The sequence below is a fragment of the Thermobia domestica genome, chromosome 11 (assembly GCF_964235325.1).
Source record: "Thermobia domestica chromosome 11, izTheDome1.hap1.1, whole genome shotgun sequence".
NCBI classification, from domain to species: domain Eukaryota; kingdom Metazoa; phylum Arthropoda; class Insecta; order Zygentoma; family Lepismatidae; genus Thermobia; species Thermobia domestica.
In genome coordinates, this window is record NC_137464.1 from 78,496,377 (window position 1) to 78,518,195 (window position 21,819).

Sequence of the window (21,819 nt, forward strand, 5' to 3'; positions counted from 1 at the left end):
AAAATGTCGGTCCATTATTGGATAAAGCGGTAAACTATGGTTTAGCCCCTCTCTTGATCATATCCTGGATCCACCACTGTATATATATATATATATATATATATATATATATATATATATATATATATATATATATATATATATTTATATATATATACAGAGTGAATCAAAAGTCTGGACACGGTGGAATAAATCGAGAACTTAACTTCGGATCGAAAAATCAAAAAACACGTGTTTAGTTATATTAAAAAATCTATCTGATGAAACCAAACTTGACCCTCTAGACCCAGCCCCTGGGGGTTGGAGTGGGAACAATTTTGAAATTTCTAATGGAAACCCCAATTTTTGATTGCAGATTTGGATTCTATGGCCCAAACTATGTAAAGTTTCATCAACACTTTTCCGTCGATGCATAACATGGCGCAGTAATCGGGGAAAATAAATGCCCCTAAATACTCCCATTTCGTTCATGAGCTTGGTAGTATTTCCGACCTCTGTTCTCGTTCAGTGTCACTGGTTCACTTCTCTGTTCCTTCTCGTCACTGGATAGAAGCACACTACACACAGACAGAAGACACAGAGAAAGGCACACCTTCTTCATTCGGGCTTCGGGCAGTATCAGTGTTGCAAACCAGAAAATTCAAAAGCGGCGAGGACAAAAAATAAAATAATTAAAAGTAAAAGGAAAATTGAAGAAAAGTATAGCTATTGAAGTATCTGCTTATTGCACTATGGTGTTTTTTGACTTCTGTGTCTAAGATGAAAATGTATTGATATAACTGTTTTCTAATCGCTAAAATATGACATTCATTAGGGTCGATTGTGTTGGCAGGAAAAGTCACGAAAGATTATACATGCAGATGTAGCCTTAAATGAATGGTAGTTAGTCTGTGGTTACTAAGATAAACAAGATGTAACGAAGATGTAGGATGTATGATGTAAGGACAAAGATAGAAAGAATATAATAATTATATGAATTGCAAAGATTCAAAGGAGATTATTGTTAAAAGATTACATAATAAAGCTACGAATTAAAAGAAAAATAAAGATTCCAGAATTACATAATAGTGAATGTATGTGTTTTGATTACTGGTGCATTAGATTCAGGTTAGTTTAATATAAAGTATTTTCAAGCCAAATATCCTCTTAGAAATAACATCATTTCATTTTTGAAAGCTAACAAATGGCGCAGTCGAATCCTAAGAATTCTATGCTCTCAAGTTGGTGGGAACAGATTCAGAATATGGTTGACACAAAAGTTAAAAGTTGGATTGTACAAGAATTTCAACAGCGAGATAAGGAAATAACTTTATTAAAAGAGGAAATATGTATGCTAAAACGACAACTAAAGTGTAAGCAGGCAGATACAGCGACTGAACAGAAATATAATGACCATCTAACTACATCGTCAAGCATCAGTGAAGTGTGTAAGTCCTGTACAAGATGTAAACGAATTCACAAAAATAAGGATTGTCCAGCTAAATCCAAACGATGTTTCAGATGCCTGTTTATAGGTCATTATGCGAGGGCATGTTTTGCAAAAAGGTTGAACCCCAAGTTTGAATGGAAACATACACGCCAGAACTCAGAAGTTCCAAATGTTGTCCAGGAAGAGCTTAGGCCTAATCGAACCAAGTTAAACGCAGACATTACAAAAGAAAGCAAGCCTGCAATCAAGGTCTATTTTCAGTAGTCACAGCACACTCTAAACATAAATCTACTAATGTGAGTGGTGTGTTGTCATCAGCAAATTTGAGAAGTGATCAAATCGAAGAAGCGGAGAAGAAGATGCAGGAAAAAGAACAGGAAGTAAAGCAGAAGTGCGGTAAGGTTAAAGCGAAGATTCCTAGGAAGAAGCTTAGATCAAACGAGACAATTTGGGATAATAACTCTAACTGGAAAGGCGGGCAAGAGAAAGATGATGAATGCATAGTTTCAAGGATTGCCAGGGATACACCTATCAGGGTTGCCAGTGGTATACCTTCGAAGAGCAAAATCGTATTAATGTCTACATTTATGAAGTGTTTTCGAAAGTGGCACTCAGAAGATAGAGCTAAAGGAAAGGATTAGAAATAGACAAAAGGTTCATTAATGAAATGTTGTTGAAGTTTGTAAAGGGGGGAGAGTGTTGGCAGGAAAAGTCACGAAAGATTATACATGCAGATGTAGCCTTAAATGAATGGTAGTTAGTCTGTGGTTACTAAGATAAACAAGATGTAACGAAGATGTAGGATGTATGATGTAAGGACAAAGATAGAAAGAATACAATAATTATATGAATTGCAAAGATTCAAAGGAGATTATTGTTAAAAGATTACATAATAAAGCTACGAATTAAAAGAAAAATAAAGATTCCAGAATTACATAATAGTGAATGTATGTGTTTTGATTACTGGTGCATTAGATTCAGGTTAGTTTAATATAAAGTATTTTCAAGCCAAATAACCTCTTAGAAATAACATCATTTCATTTTTGAAAGCTAACAGATTGTACCATTCTCTGATAAAGATAAATTATCGGAATGATCCAACCTTGTCGCGGTAGTAGATCTCATCTTACACAAAATAACACATGACCACTGCGACCAGTGTTATCTTATCTGACGATTAAAAGATATCAGGATAGTGTAGAATTGGCCCTATAACGTGCAACTGTTCGAATGGTGTGAAATTATCAAAAATAGCCTGTAACTGTCAAGCTAATTTATGTTTGAAATAACGGGTGAACCAAAAGTTTGGCCACGGTAGAGTAACTGGAGAAATACACTTCTGATCATAAAAGCGCAAAAAAACGTATTTAATATGTTTCAAGAAGCTATCCGATGATATCAAACGCAACACTCCGCCCCCACCTTCTGAAAAGGAGTAGGGGGCATTGATTTTTCAAATGGGAACTCCAATGTTTTATTGAAGATTCGGAGACTGCATCCCAAATAATGTAAGGTATAATCAAAACTTTTTCGTCGATGTGTGATATCATGCTGTAATCGGCGAAATTAGATGCTCCCCTCTTCGTTTATGAGCTTGATATTAGCTCCGACCGTCTGTACAAGGTGCAGTATTTTGAGAAATACGCGTCGGATCAACAAAGTTATTCAATGGTACCAAACACGATACCGCACCCTACCGCTAGGTGGGGTTAGCTGAAAGATTTGAAATGGAAGCTTTTATTTCTTATTGCAGAGTCGGATTCTGCGCACAAACCTGTATAAGATTTAGTCGAAACATCGTTGTCGCTGTGTGACGTGACGCTGTAATGGCGAAATCAGGAGAACTTCCTATATGAACTTTAATTAGCTTCAATGCTGTAGACGTGATGAAAGAAGTATACATGTGATCAAAAAACAAAAGAAAATGTGTGACTATTGGGTTTGTTAGGGTGTTTATCGTTCCTTTTCCGCAGTGGGACGAGAGAGACGGGACCTACAGTTGAAAGTGAGATCCGAACCTCTATTAGGTTTTGGAACCGAGACGTTCCCCATGAACAATTGCCGACGAAGTTCGTCCGACCGTCGTCGACTATTGGGTGACAGCAGCGAACACCGTGACGGCCCCGCCGCTGTTCAGGAACGGTTGTCTTGGCCCAGCAGTGGCACGACGTCGTCCTCCGAAGCGACGGCATCATGATTTTCGCCATCATTTCGGCTGATTTGAGCGAATAGTCGGACTGCGACTCACGAGACTGCTCGCAGTCTCGCATAGTTTTAGATGGGTGAAATTATTATTGAATTCTTTCTTTACTTCTTCTTCTCATTATTATTATTATTATTATTATTATTATTATAGTATATTATATTATATTATTATCTGCTAGTAGTAGTAGTAGTATTAGTAGTAGTAGTAGTAGCAGTAGTAGTAGTTGTAGTAGTAGTAGTAGTAGTGATAGTAGTAGTAGTCTGTAAAGGGTAGTAGTCTAGGGGGGTGGCTTTCGGGCTTAAGCCCCCCCCCCCGAAATCTTACTTAGTATAGTAAAGTAAATGAAATATCTTGCAGAATTTTCACATTTCCAGGCAAAGTCCCCCCGAAAGTTAGCAAAGCCCCTCCCGAAACAAAATCGTAAATACGACATTATTAATGTGTCATCAATAAATTGATCACATCGGACCCTAGACAAGATTAGATTCTGTCGATCCAATATAATTTCAAAACTAAAGGAGTTACCACTAAAGAGCATTGTGTGAACAGAGTGCACATTTCAATACATGTGTACGGTACCACCTTAATTTCGTGGCATGGATGGGGCCACGGTGACTCAGTGGTAGAGCGTTCACCTCTGGTGCTTGGGGTCCTGGGTTCAAAACCTGCTCCCGCCAAATGAACTTTGTGGTGGACAAACATCGTGTGCGTGAGTTTTCTCGGGGATCTCCCGTTTCCTCCCACTTTCTTAATTCCACCATTTCATTCATCTCTCTCATAATCACCGTCTCCTTTAGCCTAACCGGCAAAATCGTTGGACCTAAAAGTCAAAAATTTCATTTCATTTTCGTGGCATGGAGTCCTCTTAAGTACGTTGATCGAACTTTCGTTCGGGATAGACATGACGAAGGTTATAGGCGTAACCTGTAATTTGGGCATTATAGTGGAGCATTTGTACAAGAAGTGATACCTGTGTGTGAGTGTGTGTGTGTGTTATTCGTTTCATTATTGTGTTCTCTTCTCACATGCAACGTATGGATGTGTGAATTATAACACGTTTAGTGGCACGTGACATGGGATTGCAACATTGGGATGGCATTGCTCGTTCGTTCATTCACATGTTAAAGCGACGTTCACCTGAGCGATTCGTTTATAAGTGGCAGGTCGTTAACGGTGACGGATCTGTTGGTAACGATTCTCGGTCTAACAGCAAAATGTCTTTCTTTTTCACCCCAAACAGTTAATTTATTTTCGCCGATTATGGCGCCATATAGTGCATCGACGGAAAAGTGTTGATGAAACCTTACATAGTTTGGGCCGTAGAATCCAAATCTGCAATCAAAAATTGGGGTTTCCATTTGAAATTTCAAAGTTGACCCCACTCCAGCACCCAGGGGGTGGGTCTAGAGGGTCGAGTTTGGTTTCATCAGATAGTTTTTTAAATATTACTAAACACGTGTTTTTTGGTTTTTCGATTCGAAGTTAAGTTCTCGATTTATTCCACCGTGTTCAGACTTTTGATTCACTCTGTATATATTGCAGGCCGCAAAATTTCAAAGTCAGACGCACTCGCCAATCCAAAAATGATGGTCGCCAGTATCTCTCACGTACAAATTATGAGCCCCCCCTCCCCACACGGACTTTGGTTTGACAAAGAAAAAGATTACATCAGAGCATAAAATTTCAAAACCAGACAATTAGATCTTTCGCGTTGACGTGCCAGGAGGCAAACCATTTCGATTGAGGATGGAAAAGGAGGGGCGACTGCACAGCCCTCTGACTTTAACAGAAACCATTCCTACTGAACACTGGTCACCAGCTGTAAATTTCTAGTCGTCAATGACAACCTGGCAACCGTAAATTTTGCGCCCTATATATATATATATATATATATATATATATATATATATATATATATATATATATATATATATATATATATATATATATTGTTTAGTCCTAACTTGTTTACTTAAATTGTTTAGTTTTGTTTAAAGATGTTTGTTTGTTCAATGTAACTTGTTAGCTGTAGAAGAAGAAGGAAGGTGTAGATGCTCGTTGAAACTGTGTATAGGAGCAGTGTGTGAGTGAGCGCGTAGCCTATAGCTGTATTATCGTAGTGTTCAATATACATTTTAATTTAACTCGGGAATTGTAAAAAATAGTCATTGTATTATTAAACCGAACTGTTACAGAACGAACCAGCGTTTGTGTTATACAGTCCATCATATATATAGATTGATAGATAGATATATATAGATATATTGCATATAAAAGTATTGTTACTTAAATATGGAATATGTAGTTTGATCCATATATGGGGTAAGAAATTCTAATTTTAAGTTTTCCATAAATTTAAAAAAAGACAGAACTAGTGCAACTACATTCGCCAGGATATTTAGTCATGAAAAAAAAAATGATTGGTAAAATTTCATAGCTAAACCTTGAACACACTTCAAAAGTTGGGTATTACATCGTTTAATTCTAATTTTATACGAAACGCAGTTTCTTCAGGTTCTATGAGGACGCTAACAAGAACAGTGAAACGATCGTCACCTGTAAAATTAGAATTAAATGTTTAAGATCCGAGCACTTTTGAAAAATATCTAACTTCTATCGTGAAAGTTTCAAACTACACAAAATAATATTTTGAAATTATTTTTAAAGACACGAAAAAAAAAATTACTCATAATTAGAAGTTTCTATTTTTATAAGTAAACAGTACGTGATCCATATGCCTACAATATAGGAATTCTCACATTTGTATTCCTCAAGAACTCAGTTTTGAACTAGTGTAACATTATTTCCAAGGGAAGGGGATAAGGGATTTCTCATTGCCAACCCACCTTATTAAAAATATATTTGGTTCTCAAGTTCGAAGGAATTATAGTGTATAAGTTACTTCTGTTAATTTTATGATTTGATCTTTTTCAAAAACAGAAGCTCTGTGCACGGTATATATATATATTATATTATATTGTAATATTGTTAAGTTTGCGAAACTCGAAGATTAAATATCCCTACGTCCAATGAGACAACTCTACAGTTATTGACATTGAAAAGGGAACCGAATTCTTAACAGCTGAATTGTATTTCGCCAAAATTTTAAAAATCTTTTCCATTTTTAAAATTAATCAATTATTCTACGGAAATTTGTTACTTGTTTCACATAATAGAGAGATTCCGTCCTTGTGCATCTTAGATAAGCATTTATCTACAGAAATGGGGCTGCTATTTCAGTATTGAAATTTAGTGTTAAGTATACTTTTTTTTTTAATTGAACGTTCTTACGTAACATTCCAAATAAGCAACACAAGTGTGCGAAGTATTACATGAAACATCTTTTACGGAAATAGTAAGTTCATCGATTTTTTTCATATCTTCCATATGCGTTTTCTTATACAACGATGTTTGGACATAAATGGAAGTAATTTTGCGCAATTTTCAAAGAACGAAGTTAAAATAAAGAAAGTATTCTTTTCATAAATTATGTATAATTTTAATACTTCTGTTAGCTAATTTTAGACTTATATGTATAATAATCTCATACACATCGAGCAACCATAGGTTAGTGGTCAGCGTTATTGCCCTGCAATCGGTATGTTCCGGGTTCGAATCCAATGGCTAGCTATTCTGACAGGTTTTTCTCAGTTCTACCACGCAAATGCCGGAATGATACCTTTGAATATAGGCCCTGGATGACTTCCTTCCATTTTTCACTGTTGTTGTTGTTGTTAATTATAACTAATCCCAGAGCAAACTGACCTCGCACACTATTTGAAGTTAGTTAAATAAATACATAAAATACAATAATCTTCACAAAGCATGCAGAATAAGAATTTGGTAAAATATTAAATGAAGTTCCATTTTTGATCAGATCGTGATTCGTCTATAATTAACATTGTATACAGAAGGTCAATTCACCTAAGGTGGTCAATTTTACAGAGCTGATAACGAGTACAGCGCAGGAGAAGGAACCAGAAGTTCGTAGTAGCCCGTGAATCCAGTAGTGAGTCACGTACAACGCTATGTGAAAGTTGTTGTGGTGAATAGCTATTATGTCTGTTAAAGTGATACCTTATTGGGAAAGGTACATATGTACACTTTCCGATGCACAATTCAGTGCGTAGGTGATCGTGAAAATGTGTGCGGCAAGGAGCAACAATATCAGCAGGCGTATAGTAGCAAGGGTAAGCCAGGGCAGTAAAAGCACCGGCTCTAAATATCAAGATCAAGTCGTGAGAGTGAAAAAAAAGGGCATGTCCCGCCAGGACACCACGCGTTGTGAGAAACATCAGGGCATTAGTTGTGAAGGAGAACCCACTCACCCAAAGCAACCTAGCCACCTTATGCAGGATATCACAGAGCACAGTGTGTCGCGCATCATTAAGAACAATTTGGAACGGAAAAAACAGTCATAAGGCGATGGGGCATAAGATATCACCAAGGCACATTCAAGAGAGATTCACGAACGCAAGAAAGTTGTATGAACAGTACCTCTCAAGTGACAAATGGCAGTGGGTTGTCACTCTGGATGAAACCTGGATCTACTTTGATGACACCAATAAGCCCAGGGCCATTTTTATTCACCACAGGATGTGAAGGGCCACAGCGAATTAGTCTGTGAATGTCGCGAGAAGTTTTCGAAAGGCTTCGTGGCGATGGCAGGTTTCTGCGCTCGTGGGAAGGCCAAGGTGAATTCAGCCTTCTTTCAAATGAACACCATGGATCCCTTATACACAACGCACACCCCACAGTTGTATGGTAGTAGCACCCGGAAGGTATTGATTCATATGGACAAAACATCCAGTCACAGTACTCGCAGTTCTGTCGCGTATTATCGGCGTACAGTCATGGAGACCGGTGTGTCTGTTATACCCTTCTCGTCCATACATGTGAAGTCACCAGATGCGTCACCGATGGATTTCTGTGCCTTTGGCCTTCTGAAACAAGGCCTCGCGCGAAGGTGTCCCACCACCATAGCGGGGCTCTGGAAAGTTTGTTAAGCTGTATGGTCTACAATTCCCCTCACACATCTACGCGCACTGCTTCAGTGGAAATTGCGTTGCAGGGCGATAGTCCAGGCTCGTGGCCACCACATCGAGCACAACTGTTGATGGAGGAAGGGACTGTCGTGAGCAGGTGAGCGCACAAACTTTGGTCATCTTAGATGAATTGACCTTCCGTGTTATATTTTAACACAGTAAAAACGAACTACCGGTATTGTGTACAAAACCCGTTTGATCAATCTTGTAAGAAGATACATGATATTATATGTCCGCACATTTAAAATGAAAAAGAAATGAGTACTAGAGCATATTTAGATTACACCATTATTATTTTCTGAGCTTACTTATTTACATATCATGGTTGCCAATTGATAAATGGAGTTATTCTTACTTGGTGATTTGTGTGTATAGTACACCAAATAATTCTGTTAAAACAAAAGATGTGTATCTTAATCAGGAACAAATAGACAATATAATAATAATAATAATAATAATAATAATAATAATAATAATAATAATAATAATAATAATAATAATAATAATAATAATAATAATAATAATAATAATGTAACTGGTCATATAGCATCCCATTCATTGTCCAAGTTTTTTTTCTTTCTTTTTTTTCTTAGGTTCTGGTGTAAAAAGTTTCACACACATTTTCTTTTGTTAGCAACAGAAACAGTGCAAAACGTGAGTATCTTTAATATTGTGATTGTATATATTAATGAAAGAAATAAACAACCGATTATTTTTCACACCAGATCTTCTGTAGGTGCGAATTCAATAACATACAAAAAGTGAATGATTGTACTTGGACTCGAACTCAGGATTTCCGACATACCGTGCCGACATGTTGATCACTACACCACCCAGTTTGCTTCCCAGAACAGACACACACACTCTGTCATGGGTGAGACACTGGATTGTCCACGTACAGCAACATAGATGTTGCTGTTCAAACACAATGACACATAATGATTGTAAACGTGAATGACTGGCTGAGACTCAAACCCGGGATCTCCATTTCCCAGAACAGCTACACACTCTCTCACACTCCTGAAGTCGTGCTCTCCACTCAAGACCACATGGCTTGTACCACAGCCAAGCTTGCTGTGCTTGGACAATCCAGTGTCCATATATTGAGAACACCCTTTGACGGTTGTAATTTCATATATAATGAAGAAGGAAACAACTAATTTCTTTTACACACCAAATTTTCTGTAGGTGCGAACCAGAGTGCCAAAGTTCTGTGTAGGAGTAAAGAAGCGTGAATAACGAGAATATTTTAAGATCTCTGGGATCCCAATGGACTCGTGAATGGGGATTTGAAGTCTTTTGTACTAACCATGTACAGTGTCATCAAGCGATAACACAGACATACTGGAAAGCAGAGGAAATTCTACAGGATAAGTTGGGATTACCGGTGGGAAGGTAAAGTGATTTTATTTCTTTAATCCGAGCGCGGAAAGCACTTCAAAATAAGAAATGAACTGATAGCCTGGCAACCACTCGGAGTGACAATATGTTTGCACTTTTTATTTATTTATTTTTATTTTATTTTATTTTATTTATTTATTTATTTATTTGTTACTTTCAAATTCATTAAATGTAAGTGTGACTAGCAGTTTAAGAGAAATGAACCAACTAATATATTTGGTTAAGTACAAATTACGCTTAATTCCAACATTGTAAAATTCTTACCTCAGGAATAATGAAACAAAATTGATTAGACATATGAAAACTCTCGCGAGTACAGAGAATAATTCCTGAAATGTGAAAATTGATTAATTTTCCTGTTGCTAACTCAAAGATTATTCAAATATTGATTTCAAGGTGAGACATCTATTTATTTTATTAATACATTATTCAAGGAGTTCATCAAAAAGAAAACGAATAACTGTTTATGCTTTCATTATCTCGAGATACTTTCTTTCAATTGGATAAATAATAACAGGCCATCAGAGCTAAATGTACGTGGAAAACTGATAGTAGACAGAAGACCAAAGACACGAGTTAATAAAATACTTGTAAGCAGGCGTCATTACCAAGACTTCTGCTGTGGTAACTTGTCTGCAGATTAATATCTGCGTCTCATGTTTGCTGAATATGTAATTTGTCAAAATATTGTTCTACCATTTACTCACACATATATAACAGAGCAGCAATAATGTTGACTGTGAAGTTTTCCTTATGTATTCTATACCATACAGAGTTCGAACACAATTTCCGTAATCAGTACTCTAATACTGTCCATTAAGAATATCTTCCCATTACAGAAGTGGCAACATAATTACCGATAATATATTTACACTCTAACAAATCGAACAATAATTTTACGCGACCTAATGAGAAAACTAAATACTATATTATATATATATATATATATATATATATATATATATATATATATATATATATATATATATATACGAGAATGTTATCAAATGAAGGCGGAAAATTTTTAGCAGTATATTTTTAGCAAATTTCTTAATATTTAGGTGAAAAAAAAAGTGGAAAAGATACGTTACTTGTTTATCCACATAAAATACTTGAATTCATATAAACTCTTTTATTCATGAAGTTTAATGATTCCTAAGAAGGTACATTCGTGAAGTGTCCCCTCAGGATCCGTGTAAAATTGATTCAAATGCGAAGTTCTCCGCGGTCCAATGTGTACTGTATTAATTTTAGTGGCCCATACCGGTAATTTGCATATTTATAGGCCTTCATATATATCCAGAATTCAATCAGACACTACTATAACGCTAGGACACAAAATTGCTTTTAGTTTCTTTAGATGTAACTGGATATGAATGTAGGCATATTGGATGAATGAGTCATTGTGCAGTTGGGAGATGAGAAACTCGAATTTAAGTTATACAGAGAACATTGTCAGGAGCATCAAAGAAATGAAAAATAGCGGGAAATGCAGCTATTTTTTCCAGGCGTGCCTAATCATGTTGCTGAATACTGAAGCACTGAACTGATTATGGACAAGTGCGTGAAGATTGATAGCATTACGGGTCTGGAAGTCTATATCAATATGATCGAGCTCAACTCGCTCACGAAATCGTTCACGACCAGATTTGGATGAAGACTTACTATTTACGCATTGACGTCTGTGTGTCTGTATGTACGTCCACAGAATATTTTGTCAACGACAAATCACGTAAAAGATTACACATATACACAGGGCCCTATACAACTTTCTATTTGGTTCAATATTTGTGAAGTACCTGACATGTAACTTACAATACCTTGCAAACGGTATAAGATACGGTCAAAACTCACTATAACAGTGAACTGTACATTAATTTGATGTGTGACTTGCACCTATTCCCATTTGAAAAATCGAAAGTTGAATCCAATATGGAGGATCCAAAATGGCGGCCGAAGAGTGTAACATGTGTCAAGACAAGCAGTAGTTGATCCAATTTCTTTTTCGTATACGCACATTCATGTCTAGTTACAAAAAAGGAAACTAGAAGCAATTTTGTGTCCGAGCGTTATAGTAGTGTCTGAATTCTGGATATGTGAAGGCCCATAAATATGCAAATTACCGGTATGGGCCGTGGAGAACTTAGCATTTAAATAAATTTTAAACGAATCCCGAGGGGACACTTCACGAATGTACCTTGTAAGTTACATATCGGTTCTATGTATTTGTTTAGCTGGACATGTAAAGATCATATTCATTATCTAATAATCAACTGATAAGAATTTTCTTACCCTCATTTGATTCCGTATTATTCCAACTAAAATGCATAAATAATTCTTAATAAATAATTCTTAACTGTTACTAGTAGTTATAAAAATAACAAAATCCAGGAAATACTTTCTTTCTTGATAAATTTTGCTTCACGTTTTTAAGCAGCACAGAGATTATGAAGGAAGATCAGAACTACACAAGGATCTGAATTGGTCTCTGGTGGGTGCACAGGCCATCATGTACGATTACCTCACATACAATCTCGCCTCCAAGATGAGAGGATCGGGCCATAGAAGTACGACATATCACAAGTCACAGCGCTTTCCTTCTGGTAGAAGTTTTTATATTATATATATATATAGTACTGAATAAAGAATTAGAGGAGGAGAGCATTATTTTTGTCTACATTTTACTCTAATTGGTAACTGCTAGAAAATACTACCTTAAAATCCTTCCACGGAAGCATTCGTTGACTAAAACGTGATCTTCGTTGGGAGAAAGAATTACTCCATTCGCAAAATGAATGTTGTCAATCAGCACTTCACTTGAATTCGTTTTAGGGTCATATCTCAACAACCTGGAAAACACATTAATTTACAAATAGGTTGTGACATTCTAGATGTTAAGAAATAAATTTTCGGTATCTTAAATATACACATTCAGAGCGGAGGATTGGACTCTTAAAGTTGTAGAAAAACCTCCTTACAGCTGCTTCCTGCAAAGTTTCGCTTTCCTCCCTCTTTTAGTCTCTTCATTGTCATGGTTGGACATTATAATGCTTCACCCATGTGACGATTATAAGAAGTGTGGTTAACAATGAGAGCTTCAGGTATTTGCTGAAGAAGCATAAAGATTTAATGTAGTCATACTACTAGCAATTCAAGTTATGTGGATAAGATTGAATACTTAGCGATAGATTAGTTTAAGTTTTTCTATGAGTAAGCCAACGTCCCTAGCTTAGGAACGCAGGTTACATAAGACGTTAACTTACACTTAAACGTGAAATCAGAACCATATTTCTCCCTCTACCTGCAATATAGTGCCTACAATATGAAGTAACAAGAAATCTTACATCGAAAATTGCATTTATACGTCTAATTTTAATACCATACTGAATTATACAAGAGTGTATCCAAAAGTTCCAGGACAGTGCTCATAAATGCAAATCGCTTGCAGTTAACGAGTTTCCCGCTAGGATGTGTTGCAGTGGTGTCTTGTGAGCCAGTGTGCCGAGTAGCGTGGTTTGAAGTAGAAGCGTTTGAATGTTGCACGTGTTTTCGAGTGTGTGTTGCATTAGCCGTCTGCAATTTTTCTTATCTCGGCGGTATGGCGGAAGTTGAAGAACAAAGGGTGTGCATCAAATTCTGTGCGACATTGGGTAAAACGGAAAGTGAAACTTATGAAATGTTGAAACACGCTTTTGGTGATTCGTGCATGAGCCGTAGCCGAACATTTGAGTGGTTTGGTCGTTTCAAGGCAGAACATCGACTGCTGATGATGATCGATCGGGTAGACCGTGCACAGCAACAACCCCTCAAAGTGGAAAAAGTAAGGGCGGCTGTGAACAAGGATCGTCGACGTACCATACACGATATCTGAGCAGAGGTTGGAATTGGATATGGGACTTGTCAGCGAATTCTCACTGACCAGTTGAACATATTTTCCGTAAGTAGAAGCTTTGCTTTGTATATACTTAAACATAAACAAACTATTTGCTGAGCAAAACAATACATTCACATAAAAAACTACATACGTGTCTGATGAAGCCAAAATGTTGGTTGGTGAAACTGTAACACGTATGTAGTTTTTTTATGTGGATATATTGTTTTGCTCAGCAAATAGTTTGTGTCAGTTGAACATGCATCACATTGCAGCGAGGTTCGTGCCGATTTGACCCAGGATCAAAAAGACTGTCGAGTACAGATCTGTGAGGAACTGAAGGAAGCTGTGAAAAACGATCCCACGCTCCTTGTCCACGTCATTACAGGCGATGAGAGCATTGTTTATGCTTACGACCCAGAAACTAAACTGCACTATTCTCAATGGAAGAGTCCTGGGTCTCCAAGACCCAAAAAAGCACGCATGGAAAGAAGCAAATTGAAGACGATGCTCATTTGTTTGTTTGACCAACAGGGAATCGTACACCGGAAATTTGTCCCACATGGAAGCACTGTCAATGCAGACTTCTACTGTGACGTACTAAGAAGGTTGCGTGAAAATGTGTGTCGCAAAAGGCCACAAAAATGGCACAACGATAACCTCATTCTCCACTACGACAACGCACCTGCACACCGGTCCTTTAAAGTGGTGTAGTTTTTGGCTAAGAACAACATGACAATGGTTCTCCATACTCACCTGGCTTGGACTCCTGTGACTTCTTTCTTTTTTTCAAGCTGAAGCTTCGGATGAAGGGGGGAAGATTCGACACTATTCCAGAAATTCAAGAAGAATCGCAGCAGGTACTTGACACTATTCCAAAAAAGGACTTCCAGAAATGCTTCCAAGCATGGCAGAAACGCTGGGACCACTGTATTAATGCAAAAGGGGAGTACTTTGAAGTTGATGGAGGAATTTAACTTCAAAGGTAAGAAACTTTCATTTTACAGATTCAGTCCTGGAACTTTTGGATACACCCTGTATTATTTACTTATTAGCAAACTACTCTTAGTGTAATAAAACATTTAAAAAAATGCTGAAGTATTCGGGACTTGAACATCGAGTTTTCGCTTGCTGAGCAAGTTCCTTACCAATTCAGATACAACCTAAAAGATCAGGTTTCTGTTTCTGATGTTTCCATGCCTACTGGTATTGAGTGAAAATGCAATAAAATTTTGAATATAATACTGAATTGAAGTATCATCAATCAAAAATATATTCATCGTAGCGAATTATCCTCACAAATGATTGCTCGCTGATGGATGGTTATTACGGCTTGAGGAGTAAAGCATCAAAAATATAAGAAACTTGTTATGCCACTCGTACTTTCTTAATATGAGATTGAAATTAGAGTCTCTGCTACTCTAGTCAACTAATTTTTCCGCTATTCCAATACTGTTTAACATATATGAATGTAAAGTGCAATATTTGTTTATCCTTTCTGGTTTTTTTAAGAGACAATTGAGATATGAAATTATTCAGGTCAAACTGATTTTATGTACTCACAGTCACTATGTCATTACCGATCTAAACGGCACACAAATTGACAGTATATGAATCAAGGCCTAAGGTTATTCCAATTAGGTTCGTATCTCTTAAACGGCGGATCAGCCAGTCTCTTCAAATGCTGATGCCCACCACTCAATTTTTCAGTATAGAAGTATTATAACGATAGGAATTCAACATTTTCTCGTCATTACAATTCTCCAGTTCGCTTAAATGCAAAGAGCAAAATAATAACTGAAACGTAATACAAGGGTAATTTAAAAAGTTTTACAATGCTGACAAACTATAAGTCTCTTGAGAAAACTTTGTTTTATAAATGTTCAAAGTAACTGCTTTCAACAACAATGCACTTGACGTAATCTCTCTTTACACAGGTCAAAAGTCCAGCACCACTCTTCCCTGAGAATGATGAACAATTCATTATTGCAATTTGAATCTTCTCTTCTGAATGTAGCCAGCTTACTCTCAAATACTTCTAAGGTTAACAAAATAGCTTAAGTTACACATAGCAAAATCAATTCAGGTGAGATAATTAATTATTCTAACGTTATTGTCAAAATTCTACTGTTGCTTTGCAGGTAAGAAGCATTATTGTGATGAAAGAAAAAACGTTGAATTCTTAAAAATGCAAAAACTTCTGGAAAATATACTTTTATATACCAGAACCGTAACTATCTCCTGATTTTATAGATTAACAGCTGCGATTAGACCAGTGATACAAAAGAACCCAACTGTCCCCTTCCCTTCACAAGATGGAATCCACCCTTCTTCAATTTTAGTTCATGTACAATTAGGTATACTGATAAAGATGCAATAGCTAAGAGCTCTTATATCACCTCATAGAAATCTTTGAAAAACACGTCTTATACAAGAACCGACATTAACAAATTTTCTTTACTATTTAGTTTCATATTGGTTGAAGTAATAGGATTTTCCAATATTGAAAGTACCAGTACTTTGGATACCAGATGGCTGGCTTGTGAGCAAATACCGAAATTCTGAATATTTCTTGTCTGTAGTTTATAAAGCCCTTAACTTTAATGAAAGAAGGAGCGAGAAAACATTCCTTCACTTCTTGTGCGTTTGTCGTATTACAAAACTTACTGAATAGTCCCCGTATTTATGTTATAGTTTACACGGAAAAGGGTACTTTACTAGCAAATCATGAACTATCTTTCATTTGCTAATTTATTTTTGCAAAATAAAGGAATTACATAAAAGAAATGTTTTCTTTAATATGACAAGATAGCCATTTTATGAATTCCTTAATAACCAATTCTTGCAAATATACCTGTGCGACATAAAATAATTATAATAATAATAATAATAAAAATTAGAAACGTACCTCCCATTTCCATTTGAAAGTAATTCGATTACTCCATCCTGTAACTGACTCACTGCACTGGAATCTGTCCAGTACATCGTCCCATCTTTTGTTATGGCTACACTGTTCGGAAGCATGGGTTTCTTCCCGTCAATAGGAACATCCATCGATACAAGTTTCGTAACTTTGTCTGGAAGATGATGAGAAAATGTAATAGAACTCTGAATGCTTAGATTAAAAATGCAAACATAAAACACATGTTTAAAAAATGCTCCCTGCGAAAGGAACGATTCACAGCGATCCACCAAAAAACTTATTCTTTCTCTACAATGATGAAATAATATAGTTCCTGAGCTTCAAGAAAAATATTTTAACTTAGAAGAGGATACATACTTTCACTGTACACAATGTCAAAGATGTAAACTAGTTTCGATAGATCTTGAATCGAATACAACATGCTGCAATGCCTGGAGCATCTGGGAAGAATATGAGGCAAATTTTCCATGGAATGTCGAAACTGTTACCTATCTTCACAACGGGACTTTTATATATATATATACTACATTCTATTTTTATGCTACACAGGATAAAAGCTAAGGAGATTTCACCTACGGCTACATGCATAACAGAAAATTCTTAATATTCTGTTAATCCGCATGGTTGTAGTCATCCAGATCTGAGATGATTGTGTTTTACGTCCTTATGCAAGATTGAAAATATGAAGGACGGGACCTACTATTAACGTAGCTTCTGAATCACGACCGGAGCTTTAATCTGGTGCAGCTGGCAAGTGCACCCACCAGCAAGCAAGATCAACCCTCACAGTAAAGATCATTCCCCACCACACTATCTCAACTCCAAGAGAAATGGATTACAGAAGCACACCACCGGTTCTAGAATTTTAATTCTCAGAAAAAGCTTTACATATTACGAACAACAGATGTCTTATTAAGGCAATGAATACAAAAAAGAGCAAGAAATTTTATACAATGTGTCCAGATGAAAATATATCAATAATAAATTTGAATAATTCGAGAACCAAACGAATAATGATAGAGTCGTCCGGTTTTGCTTTTGGAAAAAGAAAAATGAAATGAAATGAAATCTTAAAATTTTACTTTTTCCTGGTTATGCTGGCTAGGCTAAAGGAGACGGTGATAAGAAATGAATCAAATGGTGGAATGGAGACAGTGGCAGGAAACGGGAGAACCCCGAGAAAACCTACGCACACGGTGTTTGTCATCACAAAGTTCAGTTGGAGCGAGCTGGGATCGAACCAAGGACCCCATGCACCAGAGGTGAACACACTACCACTGAGCAAACGTGGCCCCGCTGGAAAGAGGAAAGAATAGAATTTTATGCTCAGCAGATAATTGAACTCAACACGATTTTACGCATCTGCATTACTCGTGAGCAAAATGCCGTCCTTTGCTCGTTAGAAAGTGGAGTGCTGTTTCTGGTTCGCAGAATTCAAGTTCCCTGTAACCGTACAGAGAAATTTAGATAACAATACGGTCAGGAACCACCAGACCATCATTGCATTGTTAGATGGAACAAACAATGCTGGAAACTGGCTCTGTGTTGAGAAAGAAAGGCAGTGGGAAGAAAACTGAATGAAGAAGAAATGGAGGCGATTCGGGAAGCCTTTCAGCGAAGTCCACGCAAATCAATAAGGCGTGTGAGTACACAACTGCAAATCTCGTGTTCGACTATGCATAAATGGTTACGTCTCAGAACCTACAAGCTACAGCTTGTTCAAGAACTTCAGTTTAATGACAAGCGTTGCGCCACCTTCAATACTTCATGTAAAGTGCGTAGATATAACTGTAGGATATGGGGTGAGAAAAGCCCACATCAGTTTGTGCAACATGGATATAACAGCCTGAAATAAAACTTGTGGCGTGCGTTGACTGAAAATTTCTATCATAGGCCCATTCTTCTTTGAAGAAGCTCCAATTACAGAAGCAACGTATCTGGCAATATTGTAAAATGACGCTGTATCTCGCATACCACAGGGATACAAGTTCCAACAAGACGGAGCTCTTCTCCATTAGGCCCATTGTATGAAAGAATTTCTGGATAACCATTTCTAGAACAATTGGATTGGAAGGAGAGTCCCATTTAATGGCTCCTATGATTTCCCGACTTTTTTCTTTGGGGATACGCGAAAACTTTTATTACCAGACCCAAGTTCAAGGTATGGATGACCTAAGACAAAGAATTGTCTATACTTGTGGAACATCTCAAATGTTACGAAACACCTTGAGGAAATGTTGAGTACCGTTTTGTCTTTGCCGAACAACAAAAGGGGCACACGTGGAGGTGTACTGAGGTGAGTTCAGTGATTTATTTATTTATTTTTTTGTGCTAGATATAAAATTCTATTCTTTCCTCTTCCTTAAAAACAAAACCAGACGATTTTATCACTGTTGGTCTTGAGGTATCCAAATTTCTTCTTGGCATATTGTCATCCGGACACCATGTATTTGAAACAAAATTTCTCCATTAGTAATTTCAGCCTAGAATAGGGTATTTTCGTTGGTTGCTACATGAAAAAGCAGCTATCTTAAAACTGCGAGAAAAACTAATCGATATCTACCTAATAACAAATAAAGCTGCACAACACTAGTCTTATTTCAACAGAGGATATGTCTATTCCAGTAAATACTATATGAAAATTATAATTTCTACTGACAACTACATCGTACTTACTGCAAATAATATGGTTTTTATAAGCCAACAGAGGTACCAGTGATATAAATTATTCTAATACATGGATGGTGAAAGAAGGGCGCAAATATCGACAGTATAATGTACACAGTTAAAAGTAGCCACTGCGAATCAGTTCAGAAAATTAGTTCCAAATTGTATTGCCCTTTAGGATATATTCACTTAAAAATTAAATAAATAAGATAATGTGCAAATATCACTAGATATTTGAAATGAACGTAGGGATCCTGTACCGTTCGACTCAACACAAAGTTGTGTGTTTTGGTTTCACTACAGCTTGTAAAATTTAACTGACTTTATCTTGGCAAATAAGCCTCTTGTTTGGAGTTGCAATCCATCAGAATAGTTAAGGCAAAGTCCACCTCATATTGTAAGTTTGCACATATATATAATGTGATAACGAAATTTTCCAGTATAAAAGTTACATAAAATTATTCGATTTTGACAAAACATAGTGCACTAATGATTACAGCTCAAATTAGTCGAAGATAACCAATAGAAGAGAGTGAGTTCTCCCTTAAAGTTTCGTGATACTTTTGAGCATTAAGCTAAGATGCTTCATCAATACTATTTACAGTGACAACTTCGTCATAGATATCTAGAACTCTTTATGTTTGGAAACGAGTCCAAGATATGATTCGCGATACATTGCTAAAGTTTAAAAAGCACAACTGCTGAAAATGAAGCTATTTTACCACTACTTTATATTTTCTTACTCATACTTACTGGTTTTAACATTGTATTTGTAAATACCATAATACGAATCAGCCACATACAAATTTCCATTATCATCGAACCTCATTCCAAGTGGCCTTCCACAAATATCTTCTTCGTGAAATCCACCTTTTATGAAAGGAAACATTAATGAATGCTTCATACATATTAGGTATTCTCATTTATACTTTACGTAAAGAGGACATACAATAATATCATTATAAATCTATGTTCCATTAATTCTACAAAAGATCCACGTTTTGAAAATACAAAGCATTACGTTTCAAATTGGAGGTGAAAAATGTATAACAAATATACAGCTATGCAATTATAATGAGAGAAACAACTATGTAACACTTAACTGAAATAACTAAGCTTTCCTGTGTTTGGAAATATCAGACTTTAACTAATGATTTCAAAACTGCTTATGTGGCAATCTTCGACCAAGCACACAAAAAAGACGGTTTAAGAAAATTTAGGTATACAATAATCTGTGAATAAAAAGGACATTCTATGGATAGTACATATATTTCCCAAGATTAAACTTGTATGATTAGCGACTGAGCGCAAGAAACACACTCTTAACAGAAATGACTACCTATTCCCTTTTCTAAATTTTCAAATTAGCAAATAATTTCAACTGATTATAACGCGACCTTCATCGTTTTTTTTTTTTTTTTTTTTTTTTTTTTTTTAACGTACAGTAATAATTTATGAATAAAACCAACAAGTTCGTACAGGTTCTTGAATATACGTCCAACAAATTAACCTGATTTAATTCCTTATGGAGTTCAATAGTAGAAATATTTTCATCTTTTCATTTTAAATGTTTACTTTAATGACAGATGAAAATGGTGTTCCAATTCTTTCGGTACTGGCGAATCATTCTAAATCTGAAATTTTTCTAACACGAAAAGGTTATATATTTACATTAGGTCATCTTTTATGGTTTCAAATCATTTTACGCGCTTCCATACAAAGTTTATTAGTATTACGTAGGCAATCACATTCTACATAAGGTATTACATCCCGAGTGTATCAAAAGTCTGAGGAGCATAGGCCAACTTCGGTATGAGTAAAGGTAAAAATAAAAAGTATGGGCCACTGCACTAAACTTTCTCCCATAAATTCCTTAAAATAAATCATGTTATGCTGCAGTTATTAATGAAACATTTCCTTGTAAAATATGATTTAAATTATAAGGTGTTTTTGCAAAACTTCGCAAAAAACACCCCAAAATAAATTATCCCTTGTAGATTTGTCCATGAGAGATGACTTACGTTACATGTTAGGTTTATTAGGGAAATATTTGTGCATAAAATAGCAACAGATAGCATAAGTCGTATCTCACAAAACTCAGAACATCTCAAACCTAAGAGTAAACTAATCCTTCTGAATATTCTGATGGAAGTGACTTATGCAACATTACACGAATATTTATGAAATATGAAAATCGCCTGAGTTGATTTTGAGCATGTAGCCTTAAAGAACTACATTTTTTCAAACCAAATGAGTTATGTTACATTATCAGGCTAG

The 21,819-nt window shown here is 36.2% G+C and overlaps 1 protein-coding gene across 1 annotated transcript in view; it reads right to left on the reverse strand.

Annotated features, from left to right (window-relative positions):
- LOC145664203 (adipocyte plasma membrane-associated protein Hemomucin-like) overlaps nucleotides 1-21,819 on the reverse strand; it is a 75,597-nt gene that overhangs the window by 36,486 nt on the left and 17,292 nt on the right. The window contains exons 4-6 of the mRNA XM_081730647.1: nucleotides 20,296-20,412; nucleotides 16,861-17,029; nucleotides 12,796-12,930 (exon numbers count right to left, since the gene is read on the reverse strand). Coding sequence (XP_081586773.1) covers nucleotides 12,796-12,930; nucleotides 16,861-17,029; nucleotides 20,296-20,412 — 421 coding nt within the window. The remainder of the gene's footprint in view (nucleotides 1-12,795; nucleotides 12,931-16,860; nucleotides 17,030-20,295; nucleotides 20,413-21,819) is intronic.